This window comes from Urtica dioica, chromosome 8 (assembly GCF_054948205.1).
Source record: "Urtica dioica subsp. dioica isolate 48M chromosome 8, U.dioica_male_clone48M_v1_H2, whole genome shotgun sequence".
In the NCBI taxonomy this organism is placed as follows: domain Eukaryota; kingdom Viridiplantae; phylum Streptophyta; class Magnoliopsida; order Rosales; family Urticaceae; genus Urtica; species Urtica dioica.
The window spans coordinates 36557223-36575308 of NC_142763.1; the positions used below are offsets into that span (position 1 = coordinate 36557223).

General features: G+C 35.1%; 3 protein-coding genes and 1 pseudogene across 5 annotated transcripts; 3 read left to right on the forward strand and 1 right to left on the reverse strand.

The window, feature by feature from the left end:
- Positions 1–1125: 1125 nt before the first annotated feature.
- On the forward strand, positions 1126–6114 carry VAB2 (ATPase, V1 complex, subunit B protein). The gene is made up of 15 exons (XM_089622025.1): positions 1126–1239; positions 1948–2023; positions 2201–2256; positions 2366–2464; positions 2612–2671; positions 2839–2950; positions 3153–3361; positions 3493–3621; positions 3792–3929; positions 4028–4178; positions 4263–4345; positions 4454–4501; positions 4625–4678; positions 5004–5087; positions 5487–6114. The coding sequence occupies exons 2-15, from the start codon at positions 1969–1971 to the stop codon at positions 5670–5672; spliced, it is 1464 nt and encodes a 487-aa protein (XP_089478151.1). The 5' UTR covers positions 1126–1239; positions 1948–1968; the 3' UTR covers positions 5673–6114.
- Positions 6115–6833: 719 nt separating this feature from the next.
- On the reverse strand, positions 6834–10595 carry LOC149389588 (Sept9 (DUF616)). 3 transcript variants are annotated; one of them, XM_089623352.1, is made up of 8 exons: positions 10423–10595; positions 10190–10274; positions 9850–10029; positions 9211–9288; positions 8938–9128; positions 8342–8757; positions 8074–8258; positions 6834–7510 (listed from the first exon to the last, which is right to left on the reverse strand). In XM_089623352.1, the coding sequence occupies exons 2-8, from the start codon at positions 10263–10265 to the stop codon at positions 7089–7091; spliced, it is 1548 nt and encodes a 515-aa protein (XP_089479478.1). In that variant the 5' UTR covers positions 10266–10274; positions 10423–10595; the 3' UTR covers positions 6834–7088. The 3 variants fall into 3 exon arrangements, with proteins under 3 accessions (XP_089479478.1, XP_089479477.1, XP_089479479.1); XM_089623351.1 differs by having other exon boundaries at positions 10190–10293; XM_089623353.1 differs by lacking the exon at positions 10423–10595 and adding an exon at positions 10369–10385.
- Positions 10596–10678: 83 nt separating this feature from the next.
- On the forward strand, positions 10679–12610 carry LOC149389589 (chromatin-remodeling complex subunit). Its single transcript, XM_089623354.1, has 3 exons — positions 10679–10999; positions 11818–11885; positions 12248–12610. The coding sequence occupies exons 1-3, from the start codon at positions 10825–10827 to the stop codon at positions 12377–12379; spliced, it is 375 nt and encodes a 124-aa protein (XP_089479480.1). The 5' UTR covers positions 10679–10824; the 3' UTR covers positions 12380–12610.
- Positions 12611–14551: 1941 nt separating this feature from the next.
- Positions 14552–17271, forward strand: LOC149389590 (uncharacterized; annotated as a pseudogene).
- The last annotated feature ends 815 nt before the right edge of the window (positions 17272–18086 follow it).

An 18086-nucleotide genomic window follows, 5' to 3' on the forward strand; every position in this document is an offset into this window, starting at 1 on the left:
GCAAATGGAACATAAAACTACTTTTCGGAAGAAAAAAGACATAGAACATTGGCAAATGGAACATAAAATATTATCAATAACAGATGTTTTCACTCATATTCTATCGTATTTCTCTCTGTTAAACAAACAAGTCAATTACTAGCTATATAAAGCTAAAAAAAGAAATAAAAAACTCAAGGAATTTTTTTTTTTTTTTTCTTGCAAAAATTACAACGATTATATTAGTATACTTTTTTTTTTTTTTTTTTTTTTTACTGTTAACGAGTAAGTGTAAACATTTGGCTAACTTGGATTAACCTTTAATAAAAAAAATAGTTAACGGTAACCTGAATTATCCATTTTCTTAATTTGATATATAATCATAATTTAAAAATAAATATGGTTATTTTTATTTTACAAAATTAAATAATGAATTAATATAATTAATTTCATAAAAATAATAATTTGTAAAGTAAATTAAATATCTTTATTTTTAATTAAATTTAAGAAATTTTGATTAAATTTAAACTTTAATTAATTTAATTGTGATTTTTTTTATCATATACTAGGTCACAAAATCTCAGCTAATCGAATAATCGCTTTTAACTGGTTAATTTGGATTAAAAAAGTTTAAAATTATTTATTTAACCGAAAATGCATTCATTTGAATCTAGATATAGTAAAATTTTTACAACTTTAATCCGATTAAAATAAAGCATTCTCGCCGATGGTATTCATTGGTAGAGGATATATTCTTAATATTTTTTTAAGGGTTATTAAGTTATATAGCCACACGGTTATAGTGAATTGGGATATAGTCCACATTTCGTTAATTTCTTGTAAATAGTCAAGTTAACTTATTAACAGATTAATAAAATACTTATTTAATCCAACCAAATATGTAAAAAAAAAGTAGTTAATAGGCTGCCACGTATGCAAGTTGGCTATTTACAAAATATTTACCAAAGGTTGACTAATTTATAATTCATATAGTTTATGTGGCTTACGTAGCCAATTTTTTGTTTTTTTAAACTAACATATTCTTAATATGATTTTTTTTATAAAATATATTCTTAATATTATTTATATAGAGATAATACCTTCTCTCTTTTTTTTTCTTTTTTTTTTTCCTTTAATAATAGTCTCCCAATAGATCTCAGTTTTTGTTATATCTTCACTCTTCTCGTTTCTCATTTTCTCTTGCTGGTCTCTCTCTCTCTCTCTCTCTCCGATTCGCCTAGAATTCAGATCGAGAACGAGGTATATTTTCAGATCGGTCACGGTTTCTCTGCCACTCTATCGTTATTTTGTTTTGTGGGGTTAGGATTTTTCTGGTTTTAAGTCTCTGATCAAGGTTTTTTTCTTTTTTAATTGTATTAAAATTGATCTAAAGCCCTCGGATTTTCGTTAATTATATAGCCAATCAGGATTATTTCATGTCCATGGTTAAGTTCTTCGACTAATTGTTGGAGATTTGGATTGTATTTCGATAATCTGATTCCTTTTTTTCTTTTCTAGATTGGTGTATGTTTGATTTTCGAGAAAATTGGGTCGAGTATCATGAGGTTAGAAAATCGGTCGATTAGGGCTTATTTTGGCTGATGAGAACCGTTTCCAAAATTTTGGGATATACTTTTTAGTGATTGGATCTTTTGTTGATTTGATCGAAGTTTGATCTGTCGCTTTTCATGCCATCTATATCAGTATTTGAACTTATGATGGATTTAATCATAGCCTCATCATTCTATTATTCTCCTAATTATGGTCAATTAGAGTTTAGGATTTAGAATAAGCTCTGTATGTGTGATCTAAATTTTATCGAATTGGTTCAGTGCTTACAGAATTATGTTTAGGGTGCTATCAATTTGGTACTATCCAGTAATTTCACTATTGATATGATTATGACATTGATTGGTTTATTCTATCAAAATAACCTCAACTATCTTTTTCTTTTTTTCATTTCTCAAGGGACCATTATAAATCACAATAATGGGTGCAGAAAACAACCATGACACGGATGAGGGATCTCTTGAGGTTGGCATGGGTGAGTTGAACTCTAATTAAGTATTTACCCTTGGTCTTGATTTGAAATGTTTGGTTGACTTATCTAATTTCAGTGTATGGTTCAACAGTTGAACCCAGCAGTCAGTTATTTGATAATATTTATTGTATTAGTTAGTGGTAAGTGTTGCTAATCTTTTTCACCTCGCGGCTGTTTCAGAGTACAGAACTGTCTCTGGTGTTGCTGGACCGTTGGTTATCCTTGAAAAAGTCAAGGTAGGAATGTCTGCTCTACCGCTCTTTCTGTCTCCAAACAAGTGATATAAATATATTTATTTTCCCAGAATGTTGGTCTTACATGATCGTTTTTTTTCCACTGTTTCAGGGGCCAAAGTACCAAGAGATTGTTAACATTCGTTTGGGAGATGGAACTACTCGGCGTGGTCAAGTCCTAGAAGTTGATGGAGAGAAAGCTGTTGTTCAGGTTTTTCATCTCACATTCTATTGTGATTGAAAATATATGTTGTACGTGCTTGAGTTGTTGCATGGACAATTGATTTTAAAACCTGTCTCTTATTAACGCCAGTGCATTTGTATTGTTACAAGTTTATAACTACCATTTTGTACCCAGGTTTTCGAAGGAACCTCCGGAATCGACAATAAATTTACGACAGTGCAATTTACTGGGGAGGTATAAAGCCTATTTTTGTGTTATATTTTTTTACAAATATTTACGCTCTATATTCAAATTGTATGGTCAAACAGGGATAACGCATGCCAGATTGTGTTCTCATGTTGCTGGCCCAAAATATATCGGAGATAGTTTTTATTCACATTTAGTCCGACTGTGTTATGCAGGTTTTAAAGACTCCGGTCTCGTTGGACATGCTTGGTCGCATTTTCAATGGTTCTGGGAAACCCATTGATAATGGACCCCCTATTTTGCCGGAGGCATACTTGGATATCTCTGGTAAGCTGTTAGTTGAAACGATGTGTTAACACACACAGTCACTTGCATACTTTTATTTATGTATATATGTATGTATGTATGCGTGTATGTATATCAGAGAATGTTATAGTAACATAAATTCTTGAAAAAAAAATTCAATCCTTTTTTTCTGTATATATTAACAATGTTTGATGCTCACATTCACGGACCTGTCATCCCACAGGAAGTTCTATAAATCCTAGTGAGAGAACATATCCTGAAGAAATGATACAAACTGGCATTTCCACAATTGATGTGATGAACTCCATTGCTAGAGGGCAAAAGATTCCACTTTTCTCTGCTGCTGGTCTTCCCCATAATGAAATTGCTGCTCAGATTTGTCGTCAAGCTGGTTTGGTCAAGCGGCTAGAGAAATCAGAGAATCTTCTTGAGGTACAGTTATTGGGTTATTAAACAATTATGACTAGTAATGCGTGGGCTTCTGATACTATATATGAGGACTTCATGTACTTAGTGATACAGTAACTTATTTTGGCTGCTGTTTTCATATTTCTTGAATACAGCACGATGGCGATGACAACTTTGCTATTGTGTTTGCCGCCATGGGAGTCAACATGGAGACGGCTCAATTTTTCAAACGTGATTTTGAAGAAAATGGCTCTATGGAGAGAGTGACCCTTTTCTTGAATCTGGTAAACATATAATGACTTTTCATGTGTTGGTTGACACATGTAACAGGTTTTCATAAGTTTGCTGATAAATGTAACAGTTTACTCATTGAACGGGGTGCATCATTATTGCCTTTCCTACTCATTAATCACGTATAATCTACTGGTCCTCATCCACGTAAGCTCATTTACAGGCAAATGACCCGACAATTGAACGTATTATCACTCCCCGTATTGCGCTGACGACTGCTGAGTATTTGGCATATGAATGTGGGAAGCACGTGCTTGTCATTCTGACGGATATGAGTTCTTATGCCGATGCTCTTCGTGAGGTAAAGCCATGGTGAAACAGTAAATCTCTTTATGTGTGCTGAACTGATGACTGTTTTGTACAACTTCTGTGACACTCATCACTGATTGGTCATCACAGGTGTCTGCTGCGAGGGAAGAAGTTCCCGGTAGGCGTGGATATCCAGGTTATATGTATACCGATCTTGCGACAATCTACGAGCGTGCTGGGCGAATTGAAGGAAGAAAAGGTTCAATCACTCAGATTCCAATTCTGACCATGCCTAATGATGGTACGCAATAATACAATTCATTTGAATTCCATGTCTTGTTTAGTGTTACTCTTTGGTCTAACATTCATTACCTTATATGGATAGATATCACACATCCCACTCCTGATCTCACTGGGTATATTACTGAGGGGCAGATATACATCGACAGACAACTCTGGAACAGACAGGTAAATACCCCTTTGTCTAGTCGAATCAGTATCTTCATTTTAGTTTATTTGGTTAAGTTCGACGATAGTCTAAGAATTTGGTAACTTACCAATTATTGTTTTGTGTAGATATACCCCCCAATCAATGTCCTTCCGTCCCTATCTCGTCTCATGAAGGTAAAGACACCTTTACACCCTGTTCGATTATTCCGTAGTTACAAGTGGTTGTTACTTTACATTACGCTTTTTTTGAAGATATAGTTTTATTACGGTGCTGACTTTTCCGATTATTAATTGCAGAGTGCCATTGGTGAAGGAATGACCCGTAGAGACCACTCTGATGTTTCCAATCAGGTTTGATTGAATCGAACTGTTGCAGTTTTATTAAGGCACTGTTTGACATAGCTTTGCTTTTAAAAAAATGCTTTTAGATTCTGCTCGAAAAAAAAAAATTGTTTTTCACTAAAGCTACGAAAATCTTGCTTTTTCATTTTCTTCTATACTTTGCAAGAGCACTTTTCAACTTTTACTAAAAGCTATTTTACCATACACTTTAAAACGGTTGGGCTTTTAGAAAAAGCTAAAAGAAGGCTTGATAAGCTAAGCCAAACACAGCCTAAATGTTAAATATGGTATTTGCATTTAAAAATATTAAACCTTTCATCTTGTGCATATACAGCTATATGCAAACTATGCTATCGGTAAGGATGTTCAGGCGATGAAAGCTGTGGTTGGAGAAGAAGCCCTTTCTTCTGAAGATCTGGTATCTTGTCTTCCCTTCCTTTATAATAATAACACTTTTTGTGCAAATAGTCCCTGAACTATTATGCATGTGGCATTTTGGTCCCTAAACTATTTATGAGTAAAATGGTCATCAAATTAATATTTTGTAGCATTTTAGTCATTTTCATAAAATATTAACTTTTATATCTATGAAGTTCAATTCCGAAACAATTTAAAACCTTGTTGAAAAATTTCTAAAAACCTTGTTATTTAAGTTGACAAATAATTTTTAAGCTCTTTAGGTGGAAGGTCTAATTAAAAAAAAAAATGAATGCATTTTTCAAAAAGAATAAAATGCCACAAAATCAATTTATATTATTATTTAATCAATTTGAATGAAATGATGTTGATAAAAAAAATATCATAACTCTCAACGCAGCTGTATCTGGAGTTCTTGGACAAGTTTGAGAGGAAGTTTGTGGCCCAAGGAGCGTATGACACGAGAAACATTTTCCAATCTCTCGATCTGGCGTGGACACTGCTTCGCATATTCCCCCGAGAGCTTCTCCACCGTATCCCCGCAAAGACCCTCGATCAGTACTACAGCAGAGACGCTGCTAACTGATATCCGAGTCTTCTCAAATCACCCCCGAATCTTGATTATTAGCTGCCGCGAATGAGCCCCGAGAGATATATTAATTTATTTGTTTTTTTCCCATCTGAGTACAAAAAATAAAGGCCGTTGTTCAGTTGAGTCAGCTAAAGCTTTTCAGGGTTTTAGTCAAAAGACCACCAAGATTCTTTTCTGTGAGAGACATTTTAGACGACGATGATGATGTAAGCTTTTTGTATTCCCGTATTCTCAACTGTTTGTGCCACCCCCAAGTTTGATTTGGTAATGGCTTTAAACGATTCCATGGGCTTCACTGTCATAATATTTATATATTTTTGTAACTTGATTTCATGTTCTTTTTTGTTTCCATATTCTTGGGAAAACTATTATTTATTGCTTTGTAATCCCCGACACTGTATGAAGGAATAAATGTTTGTTGCTACTTGTAGTTAGGTCCTGTTAGGATACTTGGTTACTGTAACACAAGTCTCTTTTTTAGTCTGTCAAACAAAGTGTCTTAGGAAATTTAGTTTTGACACCATTGTTTTTAATGGGAAAATAATACATATATATATTCTATTTTAGTGAAATATCGAGTTTAATTTTTGTTGTTTAAAGATGTGAATTCATATTCTTTGTTTAATTAAAACGATGAAATTTTACCCCGAAATGGATACAAATTTCATTTTCATTGATATTAATTTATATATATAAGAAATATCAAATTAAATCCGAATCAGTACTCTAACTTTCAAATTTTCAATTTTAAAATAAAATAGCTTTAAATTGAAATTAAATAATAAAATTCACATATCTCAATAGATGATTTCATTCCGTGTTCGAATTGTAATTCTAAATCTTGAATTTTTTGTTCGGATCTGTGATTTTGATGACTGTCAATTGTCGATCTTTACCCATTTGCCTCTTTATTTGTTCTTCACGATTAAAAGACTACTGTTTATTTTTCTTTAGTTTTTAAATAAATTATACATATAACGCGAATAGATAAAAATAATTAGTGTTTACATATCAATATTATAGTCAACGTCAATGAAAATTCAATAAAAAGAAGATTTATGGTACTCTTGTCTATTTCAAAAAATAATTTTGTCATTTTAATTAAATAGATGGTATGAACTCGATATTTTTAAAAATCAAAGATTAAACTCTACATTTTACTAAAACACGAATTTTATTAAAACACAAAGTATATATGTGTCATTTTCCTTTTTTTTTAACTTCCCACTCTTCTTTACATACACACAAAACTTGTACAAAGCTCATTGTCAACATCAAAGATTTCGCTTCCGACTTCCTCGACATAACCGCACATACACAGCATTTCATCTTTTTTCCCTTGGCCGTGAAGTTACAAATTGTAACAGCCTACAAAAAGTAGTTGGAAAGAAGGAAAAAAAAATCAAGCTATCAGCCAGCCTTGGACGCTCTAACTACCGTGGGAAGGGAGACCGAGTCTAGATTCCCGGGATATGGGGTCCACAGCCCTAAACCGCCGCGGCTCTCGAGCAAACTGCCCTTGTTCCCGCTAGCTTGGTCCCAATCTTTGCCCTTGCTTGTCACCTTGGAAGTGCCGTTGAGCTGGTCCCAACTCGTGACCCACTCTATCCGAGAGGAGTGCTCTCTTATGTGTGGATGCAACACGAACAAGGAATTGTACTCACAATTCGGAAACATGAAGAACTCAAACAAGCCCTTTAGCCTGTACACCACATACCCAAAACTCAGTTGGTCTCTCGGAGTGAAGAGGTCGACCTCGTTGAACCATAAACAGCTAAACAGGTTGTTCATCGCAGTGTGTTCCCTCACGATGATTGCTCCCTCGGGCACATCTGCATCGATTTCGTGTACCCATTTGGTTAATCTACCACGAACAAATTGAATGTTAAGATCTTAAGGGCATGGTACTAAAGAACTGCACTCATTTTTGTTAAATAGAAAATAGGATAAACGGTAAATGGAGATAGTTACTGGACCTTCGACATGTCCGCTCTCTCCCAAAAATGAATTTCTTCCTCCCCACAAATCTATTACAATTCTCATCCTTTCTACTACCTTAAGAGCTCTACTAATTATAAATCTTTTATTCCTTAGATCCTGACACGGGTACTTATAATAGCTACTAATTGGCAAAGGGGTGATCATAACTTTTTTTAATTGGGCATCTCAAAAGAGACGGGGGTGATCATAAATAGACATTATAGATAATCATTTACCCCGAGGAAAATATATTTGAGTGAGGCTTGACTGTTTGGTAATGTTCCGGATCACCCAAAAACCCGATTATCTTGGATTTCCATATTGTTTTTATCTATAAATTCTTCGAAGGTTCTTATCACAGCCACAAATAATAAGGAATAACAGACCTTAAATAAATGTCATTTTCCCTTCTTACCACTAGCTTTTTTCTTCTCAGGGCTCCATGGCTCCATTCCCTCAAAGCGGTAGATTTTCATATGTAGATCAATAAGAGGACGGGCATATCGCTTTCTCCGCTTGTTTGCATCGGCCTCCTCATATATACTTCGATGATGCTTATGCTGAGCAATGGCGTATGTTGATTTTCCACGCCATAAGTATCTTCAATACAGAAAGCAGGTCTTTAAGCCCACCCGAGAGCCAATAAAAGAAAGAAAGAAAAGTGATATTGCCAAAGACGTTACCTTTCTAGAATAAGTAATGGATCAACCATAAGCTCCATTTTACCATCGATCCAAATGCTGTACTGTGCTTCAGGAAACAAGCGGTGGGTTATTATCTTTGGAACTTTCCCGTTTCTTCTTGGCTCATCATAAGGCGGGTGCTTCAGTAGGATGAGCCGCCAAATACCGACCCATTGCCCTCCGTTTTTGTCTTCCGTGACTGTGACATTCTCCTTTATGAAATCAAATGATATCTCATCAACCACCATAAGAAAACAAAAGAGTTTTTTAGAACGTGGGCTTAGATTCGAGGGCTGATGTGGAATGTCGTATCCGTCAAAAATGCCAGACGCGACGACGAATCTGCATTTCTTGACATATTTGATATCCGCAGCAGACATTTCTGCCCCACCGTTTTTAATAAATCCACAATGAACCTGAGGAATTACCCAAAGCACACACCAATCAGCTATATATATACAAGCATAAAACTAGCTGTGTTTCATTTCAATATAAAAGAAAATAGTAAAAAAAAAAATAATGGTATCTAGAGTTCTCAGGAATCAATGTGTTTTCATTTAGATAGTATTAATGCACTCTCGATTGTTTCATTTTACCTTCATGGTTGGCTTCAGCTTGAAACTCTTCTCTCTTTCTTCCCAGCTTTGATTTCCTCCAAATAGTGGCATGCCATGAGAACCACTACCAGATTCCATGACATAAGATAAATTTTGGACAATTTTGTCCTGAGTTCTTCCCTGTGGAATAACAATCTTCTCTGGGTCATTTGCAAGTGGAATTGGACATCCTGTGATAAAGCAACATAGATATCAAACACGATACGTATGAACTATATCAGACTTGATACGAAAGAAATGCTATGTCTTTACGGTGTTGTGGTTGTTGATTCGATGCAACCCCCATTGTGCTCCACACTGTGAAAACCTTGCTGTCTTTGTTACAGATAGCTGCAATTCCACCGAAACATGCTACATTAACTACATAAAGCTTTTCGCAGATAATTATCCGCATGTAAGCCACAAGAATGTTACAAATGAAACAACACCAAAAAAAAAAAAATACTGAATTACCATTCTCTTCGGACCTGTATTTACTTCAACTCTGCAACATCTATTATTCATGCAAGCTAAATTTGCAAATAACGACACTCAGTTTCAAGACTGCAAAATATGCCTAAAATCCACAAAGCCCTTTTTTTTTTTTTTTTATGGTGTATCCAATAACTCTTACACTTATAATGGATATCTATAATGCAGCCACATCAAGTATGCTAATCAAAACCAAAGAGATACCGATTTCAAAAGTATAATACTTCCAGATCAGAAACCATCATATATAATACTGATCTATTAAGCATCATTAATTATCCATGAGACATGACCTAAAACATATCTATGTTAGTACTACATGAAAATTTCAGTGACCATACCACTCTTCATGATGTTAAGAACTCAAGGAAACCGAAACAAGCTCTAAGAATCTACAACAACTCCGAATGTGATTGGTACCTGAGAGGAACGAGATGGAAGAATGGCACGACCAGATATGAAACAAGGACGCGAAAAGAATCAGAAAAATCCACAAGATTCCCCCAACTAAAATCAGCCTAATAAACCCTTTTTTCCAAACGATCTTCATCGCGGAATCTTGGTGCGACTTTCCCGCCGAAAAAAACCCGCCTTCGACATCTAAAACACCATTGCCAAACACGTATTACCATCAATTACAACATATTTCTCAGGCCACACAAAATCTTCAAAATTCTCAACATTTTCATCATAGTTGTATAACGTCGCATCATTCAGTATTGATTCCGTATAATGAACAGTATAAAACTACGAATCTTACCTTTGGATCTTTGATTACTCCGATCAGCTCTTCTGTTCCCTCGCATAGATACCGAACGCTGAGCCTCCATCTCCATTGCTACTCTCTGTGAAGCTCACTCATCGCTTCAGGTCGTGATATTCAAAGGGCAAAAAAAATAAGATAAAAAATAAAAATAAAAATAAATGCTAGTGAATCACTTTTTCAAGTTTCTTTACACTCAGAATCGAAGCTGAAGGAAAGAAAAACCGAACCCTGGATCTATGAAACTCGTGATGTGATCGAACAACGCGAACTCTATATTTAACCAATAATATCTTCTCGGAGAAGTTGGAATGAAAATGAAAAATCTGGTTTCGAAGACGGAGAAACACAAACAAACTGAGATTTGGCGATTTTCCGACAGTGCCTCGAACTGTAGTTTATTACGAGAGTCAGGGGTATATATGTCTTTTACTTACAGCGTTTTAATTTTTCGTCGCGATAGTACGCCACTCAGTATTTTTCACTATTTAAACAAAATATTAAAGGAATTAGCGTAGTTTCAGGAAATTATAATCTCACGAAGAGTTCAATTGCAATTTTGATCGGTAAATCCCTAAACTTGGCTTGAAATAATTTCACCATAGCGTAGAAGCAGTGAAGAACGAGAGGAAATGGAGTCCGAAGTGGTCGAAGCAGAGTTGGTTTTACCAAATCACCTAAATTTCAAGAGAGTCCAAATGTACGAGAAATATCCCAAAGGCCAATCCAGAGGAAGGCATTGGAAGCACCTGAAGCAGATCATCCAAGCTGAGAATTACCCTAATTACCCTCCTGACGAACCCAATTGTAAGTTTTCAAGTTTCTTCTTTTTTCAGTTGGCATGTATAAGCTTTTTTGTGTATTGCAATATTCGCGTAGGATAGGGAGTCGTATTAGTAACATAAAGTTTGTGATCTTTTTGACCTAGAGAACTTTACATTGTGATTAGGAGATAATTCACTTGTTTCAGCTTAGACGATTAAGGGACTTGAATAAACAAGTATGTTTTTATGATTTTCTTTGTCTGTTTTTAATCTTGTGGTCCTTGAGAACCCACATTGTTTTCAGGAGATTAATCATTTGTTTAAGATAGGATGATTAGAGGGCTTGAATGAACAATTAAAGTTATATTTCTTTTTTTCTATCCACGTGTTTGTAATCTCTTGGTCCTTGAAAACTTGCATTGTGATTATTAGGGGACTAATCACTTGATATATTTTTATTCTTTTCTTTGTCTGTTTGTAATCGTTTGGTCCGTCAGAAATTTCGTTGTGATTAGGAAGAGATTAAGTAGAGTCATCTTCTTATTTTATCGCTGTGTTTGCAAATTTTTGGTCCGTGAGATCTTTACCACTTGTTTAAGTTAGGATGATTAAGGGTCTTGAATGAACAAGTAGAGTTACATTTATATGCTTCTCTTTGTCTGTTTTTAATCTTTTGGTCCTTGGGAATTCACATTGTGATTAGGAGATTAATCATATGCTTAACATAGGATGATTAGGGGACGAATGAAGAGCTAGAGCTATATGCATGGTTATTAGGGTTCTTGATCTGCCCTTTTCTTGGATTTAATTTCAACATGTCGTCTTGTTTCTTAGCTTTGGTGTCTTGTTGCTTTTGAACAGATGTTAATATCGAGTCACCTCCTTCGATGCATCCTTGTAAGAAAATCTGTGACATAACCGGATATGAGGTATATGCTTTTTCTTCTCTGCCAAAACTCAACATTACGATCCGCATTGTCTGTCTTCCATTTCACTGTTATCGTAGTTCTAAGCTCGAGGCAAGGATTCCCATGGGATTTTATGGATTTGCGCTAGAAACTAAGTTATTTGCTATAAATGGTCTTGAAACGCCACACACAAAACCTCAATGACGGAAATTCCGAAATTTTGTCGTTTTCTGACGAATCAAATGAGTTTCGGCTGCCAGTACTACGATTTTCCGGTGAAAAATCGGAAGTTTTTTCAGTGCTTGATATGAACATGTTATTTGATTGCTACAATACTAGAGCTTTGATGTCCTTTGAGGCTTATTTTTCATGTACTTTCTCAGGCTCCGTATTTGGACCCGAGAACCAATCTCCGTTACGCAAACACTGAGGTTTTCAAGCTCATAAGATCGCTTCCTAACGAGTATGTGCAGAGATATCTTGCCCAGAGAAACGCTGCCGTAGTTCTGAGGTAGACTTTGTTTTTCGTTCCCTCCGAGGAGTAGGGAAATTTATATTCTAGTATTTTGCCCATCTTAAGATACTGTTTTAACATTTGAGAAAAATAACTTGATTCATATGAAATATTATGTTTCTTGCTCCACTAAGGTAGTGGCTGGTTGAGAATCTTGTATGGTTTATCTTTAACGGATCATACAGTTTGTAATTAATTTATTGAGATCATTAATTAATGCTTTTTTGAAGAATTTGCCTCACGTTTTTTATATCACCATGCTTTTCTTTTCTATGGAATTTGTTGTGTTGAGCTGTAATTCTACAAAGGACAAAAAATACGAGTCGTATAATAATGGACATGTGATCGATCAACATATTATGCTATCAACAAAATATGAATTTCATGACTCGGTAAACAATTTAAACCGACTAGACCAATTATATAAATGGGCTCTTTCTTGTGAAAGAGCCACTGAATAACAAATTCATGACTTTGGGCACTCAAGCGGAAACTTTTACATACGACACTTTAAATTCATATGGACCTAGCGAGAAAAACAAACACTAACAATGGAACCTACACAATATACGTTTTAAAAAGAGTTAAAATAGGGAAATTATACATTCTATAGTATTGACAAAAAAAAAAAGTCACAATAACTGTCTCGCGATGAACACAAAGTACTGAGCACCTATGATGTCGAGCACATTGAATATTTAAGCAAGATTATATAAATACATAGGAATCTAAAAAAAAAAAACAAAACAAAAAAACTGAGGGTGTTGTGTGATCGGTAAGATAATGGAGAGAAATATGTTGAGTGTATGGGAAAGCATTCCATTTTTCGTTCCTACATATGCTTTTCAAAGTTAAGAGTTTGAAGGTCATGGGTTGATCAGACTCACAATTTTTTTTCAATTATTTATTAGTAATTATCGAGCTCGTGATTTGGAAAGATTATTTTGATGGTAAATGTTGAGCTCGTGACTCCAAATAAGTACTTATGTTGTAACTATCGCGCACGTGACTTCGATGAGTTACTTTACAGCCATGCTATTTTATATATATTCGTTGACTAGTCTTGTTCCCGTCAGCTTCTTCTTTATTTTAGGTCATGGTTGACAGCTTGTGCTCTTACCTTATGATCTTGGCGCAATTTTCAGATGCTCACAAGTCCTCGAGTCTTTTATAGCCTTTATGACTAGCTGGTTGGAACGTGCATGATATTTTGTTGTGTTCAAACGTCTAGACTAATTTTATGAGGTTGGACCGTTGAAGCTATTTTCATGACTTAAATATAGCAATAAAAACCCTAAAAAAACTAAGTAAACTAGCAAAACACACACCGAAAACAAAATATCAAGTTATTTAGTAACACTTAAAATAACACGGAAATTACAAAAATATTTTGAATGAAGCGCATAATTTCCTAATGTCTAACATATGAAATCCTCCCCCAAATACACTTGAGATTACAATTAACACCTACACAATTCTGGATTTGTTTGTAATAGTGTTTCCTCTACGTTACATGAAAATAAGAATGAGGAAAGAGATGAGAAGAGAAATTTCATTATGTGGACCTCAAAAGTAACAAAATATCAAGACTAGACATCTTACTTCAAAAATATTTAAAAATGAACTTTTGTCCTTATTTCTGACAAAAATGCTCTTCTGATCATATAACATTATATGACATCGTACGTCATTGTACGCAGGCACGAAGGGACGTAAGGCTGAGGAGGGGCTATAGCCCCCCTGAAATTATTTTGAAAAAAAAAATTGAAGTCTGTTTATAAGCCCAGTAAAGCATAATAGGCCCCATTTACATACTACTTCAAAGTCTAAACCACTAAGTATCACAAGCCCACGTTCGACCAAAATAGAAAAAAAAAATTAAAGCTTATCTTCTTCAAGCTTCTCTCTCTCTGTGGAGTGGGTGGGTCCTTCGAAGAAGACAATTCTTGTTGTGGTTTGTGGGTCTTTCACAGGTTTTTTTTTTTTTAATAAAACTCATGGATAACTATTTTAATCATTAATTGCTTCAAGATAGTGGAAATATTTGTTATCTTTATCATTTATCGTCTCTTTAGAAATTGGATTAAATACATATTCTTTAACCTAGTTAACTCTATTTTTCTCTTAATGGACTTAATCCTCCATTGGTCACACTGTATTATATCCTTGAGTAATGGGTGTCTCTTCCTGGTTGCCTATGGTTTGTAATTTGTGACATAAATAAAGCTATATGGTAGGGAAAACTGAAATTTGGTAGATTTTGTACTTGTCGTTTTGTATCCATAATCCAACAGAACAGAAATAGCTATTTATATCTTGATTATATTTGTATGCAATGACCTTCCATCAATGATGTATTTAACTTATGTATTTAGCGGTTTGTTTTTTTTCAATGGTGTATTTTAACAGCATATGGCAGAATGAAGGAAAAACAAATTGTAATAGCTTACACTGAAGATTTATAATTACTTAGTCTAGATAATTTTGTTTATTTATACTGTAGCTAATATCTATCTTTAATGTCATCTACAGGTCGTGATGGAAAGATTTTATAAGCGAAAGATAAATGACTTCGTATCACCTACGACAAATATTGGAAATTCTAGTAAATCATGTAAGGTCGATTTCAATCTCTCTGAACTTCCTAGTGATCCTGGATTGAGAATTCCAATTTCAGAGTATAGTCCTAACATCCGAGACAAAGTTCGCCGAGCTTATATGCAAAGAGGTCCTTGTCAGCCTCAAGATCATACGTTTCCATTAACACTCATCGGGAATCAAGAAAGAAGATTTGTTGTTAATTGGTTTGCACAATATTCTACTTGGTTAGAATATAGTATTGCTAAAGATGCGGCATTTTGTCTATGTTGTTATCTTTTCAAACCAGACAACGGGGAACAAGGAGGCGGTGATTCTTTTGTTGGTATGGGGTTTACAAATTTCAAAAAGAAAGATAAACTCCAAAAGCATGTTGGAGGTCCTTCAAGTGCCCACAATCAAGCTTGGAAGAAATGTGAAGATTTGATGAACCAAGAGCAGCATATTCGGACAGTTTTAGTGAAACATTAAGAACAAGCTCGTAAAGAGTATCGGAGTCGCTTGACTGCATCAACTGATTGTGTCCGCTTTCTTCTAAGGCAAGGACTTGCCTTTTCGTGGGGATACGAGTCTGAAAATTCAAAAAATCGAGGTAATTTTCTTGAGCTTCTAAAGTTTCTATCCGATCACAACGTTGGTATCAAAGCCGTCACTTTAGAGAATGCTCCTGAAAATTTGAAGTTGACATCATCTAGCATTCAAAAAGATATTGTACGAGCGGCTGCGGAAGAGACTACAAAGATCGTCATGAAAGATATTCGTAGTGCATTATTCTCCATTTTAGTTGACGAGTCACGGGATATTTCAATGCAAGAACAAATGGCAATTGTATTACGCTATGTTGACAAGAGTGGAAGAGTGATAAAACGCTTTATAGGGATTGAACATGTTGGAGATACTACATCTGCGTCCTTGAAGGATGTTATTGATAAAGTGTTCTCAAAATATGGATTGAGTATATCTAGCTTGCGAGGGCAAGGATACGATGGAGCGAGTAATATGCGTGGTGAATTCAATGGTCTCAAAACACTCATCTTGAAAGAAAACTCATGTGCTTATTATATTCACTGCTTTGCTCATCAACTCCAATTGGCACTTATAGCAGTTGCTAAGAAGCACATTCAAGTTGAATCACTCTTTTCTTTGGTTAGTAGTGTGGTAAATGTCATTGGTGCTTCCTCGAAACGTTGTGATATTCTTCGACAGAAACAACAGACTATAACTATTGAAGCTTTGAAGAATGGTGCTATATTAAGTGGGCAAGGGCTAAATCAAGAGACTACCATTAAACGCGCAGGTGATACTCGGTGGGGTTCACATTATGAGAGTTTACTAAGCATTATTGGCATGTTCTCGTCTATTGTTGATGTTCTTGAATTAATTGTCGATGATGGAACAAACTCGGGGCAAAGAGCTAAAGCAAATAATTTATTGGAGTTTATGATGTCCTTTGATTTTGTGTTCAGTCTTCATTTGATGAGAACTTTGCTGGCAGTGACAAATGAATTATCGAAAGCGCTTCAAAAAAAAGATCAAGACATCGCAAATGCCATGAATTTGGTGAAACTTTGTAAGGAGCGGATGCAAATGATGAGAGATGATGGGTGGGACTCATTTCTTATTCAAGTCTCTGCCTTTTGTGAAAAACATGGCATAGTTGTCCCGGTTATGGCGGATACTTTTGTACATCGGGGAAGATCACGTCGTAAAGCTCCAGGAATTACAAACTTGCACTATTTTCAAGTGGATTTGTTTTATAGTGTCATTGACATGCAACTACAAGAGCTAAATGACCGGTTTAACGAGGTAAATACCGATTTGCTTCTATATGTGTCTTGTTTGTGTCCGAGAGACTCATTTTTTGCTTTCGACAAGCAAATGTTGATTCGTTTGGCTCGGTATTACCCAAAAGATTTTTCAGAAATCGAGCTTATGATACTTGATGATCAACTTGAAACTTATATAATGGATATGCGAAGCAGCGATAAATTCATGGGGCTCCAATGTATCGGAGAGCTTTCGGTGAAAATGGTTGAAACAAGAAGACAAAATGTGTATCCCTTAGTCTATCGGCTTGTTACATTGTCGTTAATTTTACCGGTTGCTACAGCTACGGTGGAGAGAGTGTTTTCAGCTATGAAAATTGTGAAGAATCGGCTACGGAATCGAATGGGAGATCAATGGATGAGTGATAGCCTACTTGTGTACATTGAAAAAGATATCTTTGATAATCTTGACAATTAGGTTATTCTTCAAAGATTTCAGAAAATGAAAACGCGGCGAGGTCAATTGTAGTGTAATTTGTTTTCTTTTTCTCTTGAATAGCAATTTAATTTTTGTATGCACATTAAAAACATTATTTTGCTACATCATATATCTATCAGCCCCCCCTGGAAGAATTTTCTGGCTTCGTCTCTGATTGTACGCATCGTACACATCGTATGGCATTTACATTATTGTATGTCACGATGGTCAGAAGGGTATTTTAGTCCGAAATAAGAACAAAAATCTATTTGTAGATATTTTTGAAATAAGAGGTCTAATATTGATATTTTGTTAATATTGAGGTCTATATGATGAAATTTCTCAAAGAGATTATATCCATGCGACGGTGTGCGTGCGTGTCAAAAATCAATCATAGAAAATCATAACAATTCCTAGTTTTCCAGGTCAGTTTCAAGCGGGAACTATAAAGTGATTGCGAGTCACATCAACTGGTTCATCTCTTCACCTTCTTCAAAAAGGTATGAGCTTTTATTTTTTCTTATTTCCCCTCTTCTTCTCTGCTAGGGTTTCAAGTTTCGAACAAAATTTATACATCTCTGTTCGAATCTGGGCTTCAAAATTCCTTTTCGATAATCGTAGGTTGCGCATAATCGTGCTTAGAATTACGAACTTCTCAGAATCACGTGTTTCGAATTCGTGGGTTCCTTAAATCCATTTTTCGAAACCGACAGGATTGAATCGGAGAGAGAGAGAAAAAGGGATATTTTTCCAAGTGTAAATTCAAATATTTGAAATAAAAAAACTCTTCGAGTCAAGATCCGTCGAGCAAATGGAGACCTAAAATGCTTCCACAAAAGTCTCTATCCTTCCATTCTTCCTCTTAT

Bases quoted from the DNA above. Each gene is read 5' to 3' on its own strand.
- VAB2 (XM_089622025.1), top strand. From the start codon at position 1,969: ATGGGTGCAGAAAACAACCATGACACGGATGAGGGATCTCTTGAGGTT. The intron at 2,465-2,611 runs GTTTTTCATCTC...TTTTGTACCCAG, and splicing joins GAGAGAAAGCTGTTGTTCAG to GTTTTCGAAGGAACCTCCGG. The intron at 2,672-2,838 runs GTATAAAGCCTA...TGTGTTATGCAG, and splicing joins CAGTGCAATTTACTGGGGAG to GTTTTAAAGACTCCGGTCTC.
- LOC149389588 (XM_089623352.1), bottom strand. From the start codon at position 10,265: ATGGAGATGGAGGCTCAGCGTTCGGTATCTATGCGAGGGAACAGAAGA. The intron at 8,758-8,937 runs GTAAAATGAAAC...GTAATTCCTCAG, and splicing joins AGCTGAAGCCAACCATGAAG to GTTCATTGTGGATTTATTAA. The intron at 7,511-8,073 runs GTAAGAAGGGAA...AAATCGATGCAG, and splicing joins TGAGAAGAAAAAAGCTAGTG to ATGTGCCCGAGGGAGCAATC.
- LOC149389589 (XM_089623354.1), top strand. From the start codon at position 10,825: ATGGAGTCCGAAGTGGTCGAAGCAGAGTTGGTTTTACCAAATCACCTA. The intron at 11,000-11,817 runs GTAAGTTTTCAA...GCTTTTGAACAG, and splicing joins CCCTCCTGACGAACCCAATT to ATGTTAATATCGAGTCACCT. The intron at 11,886-12,247 runs GTATATGCTTTT...GTACTTTCTCAG, and splicing joins GTGACATAACCGGATATGAG to GCTCCGTATTTGGACCCGAG.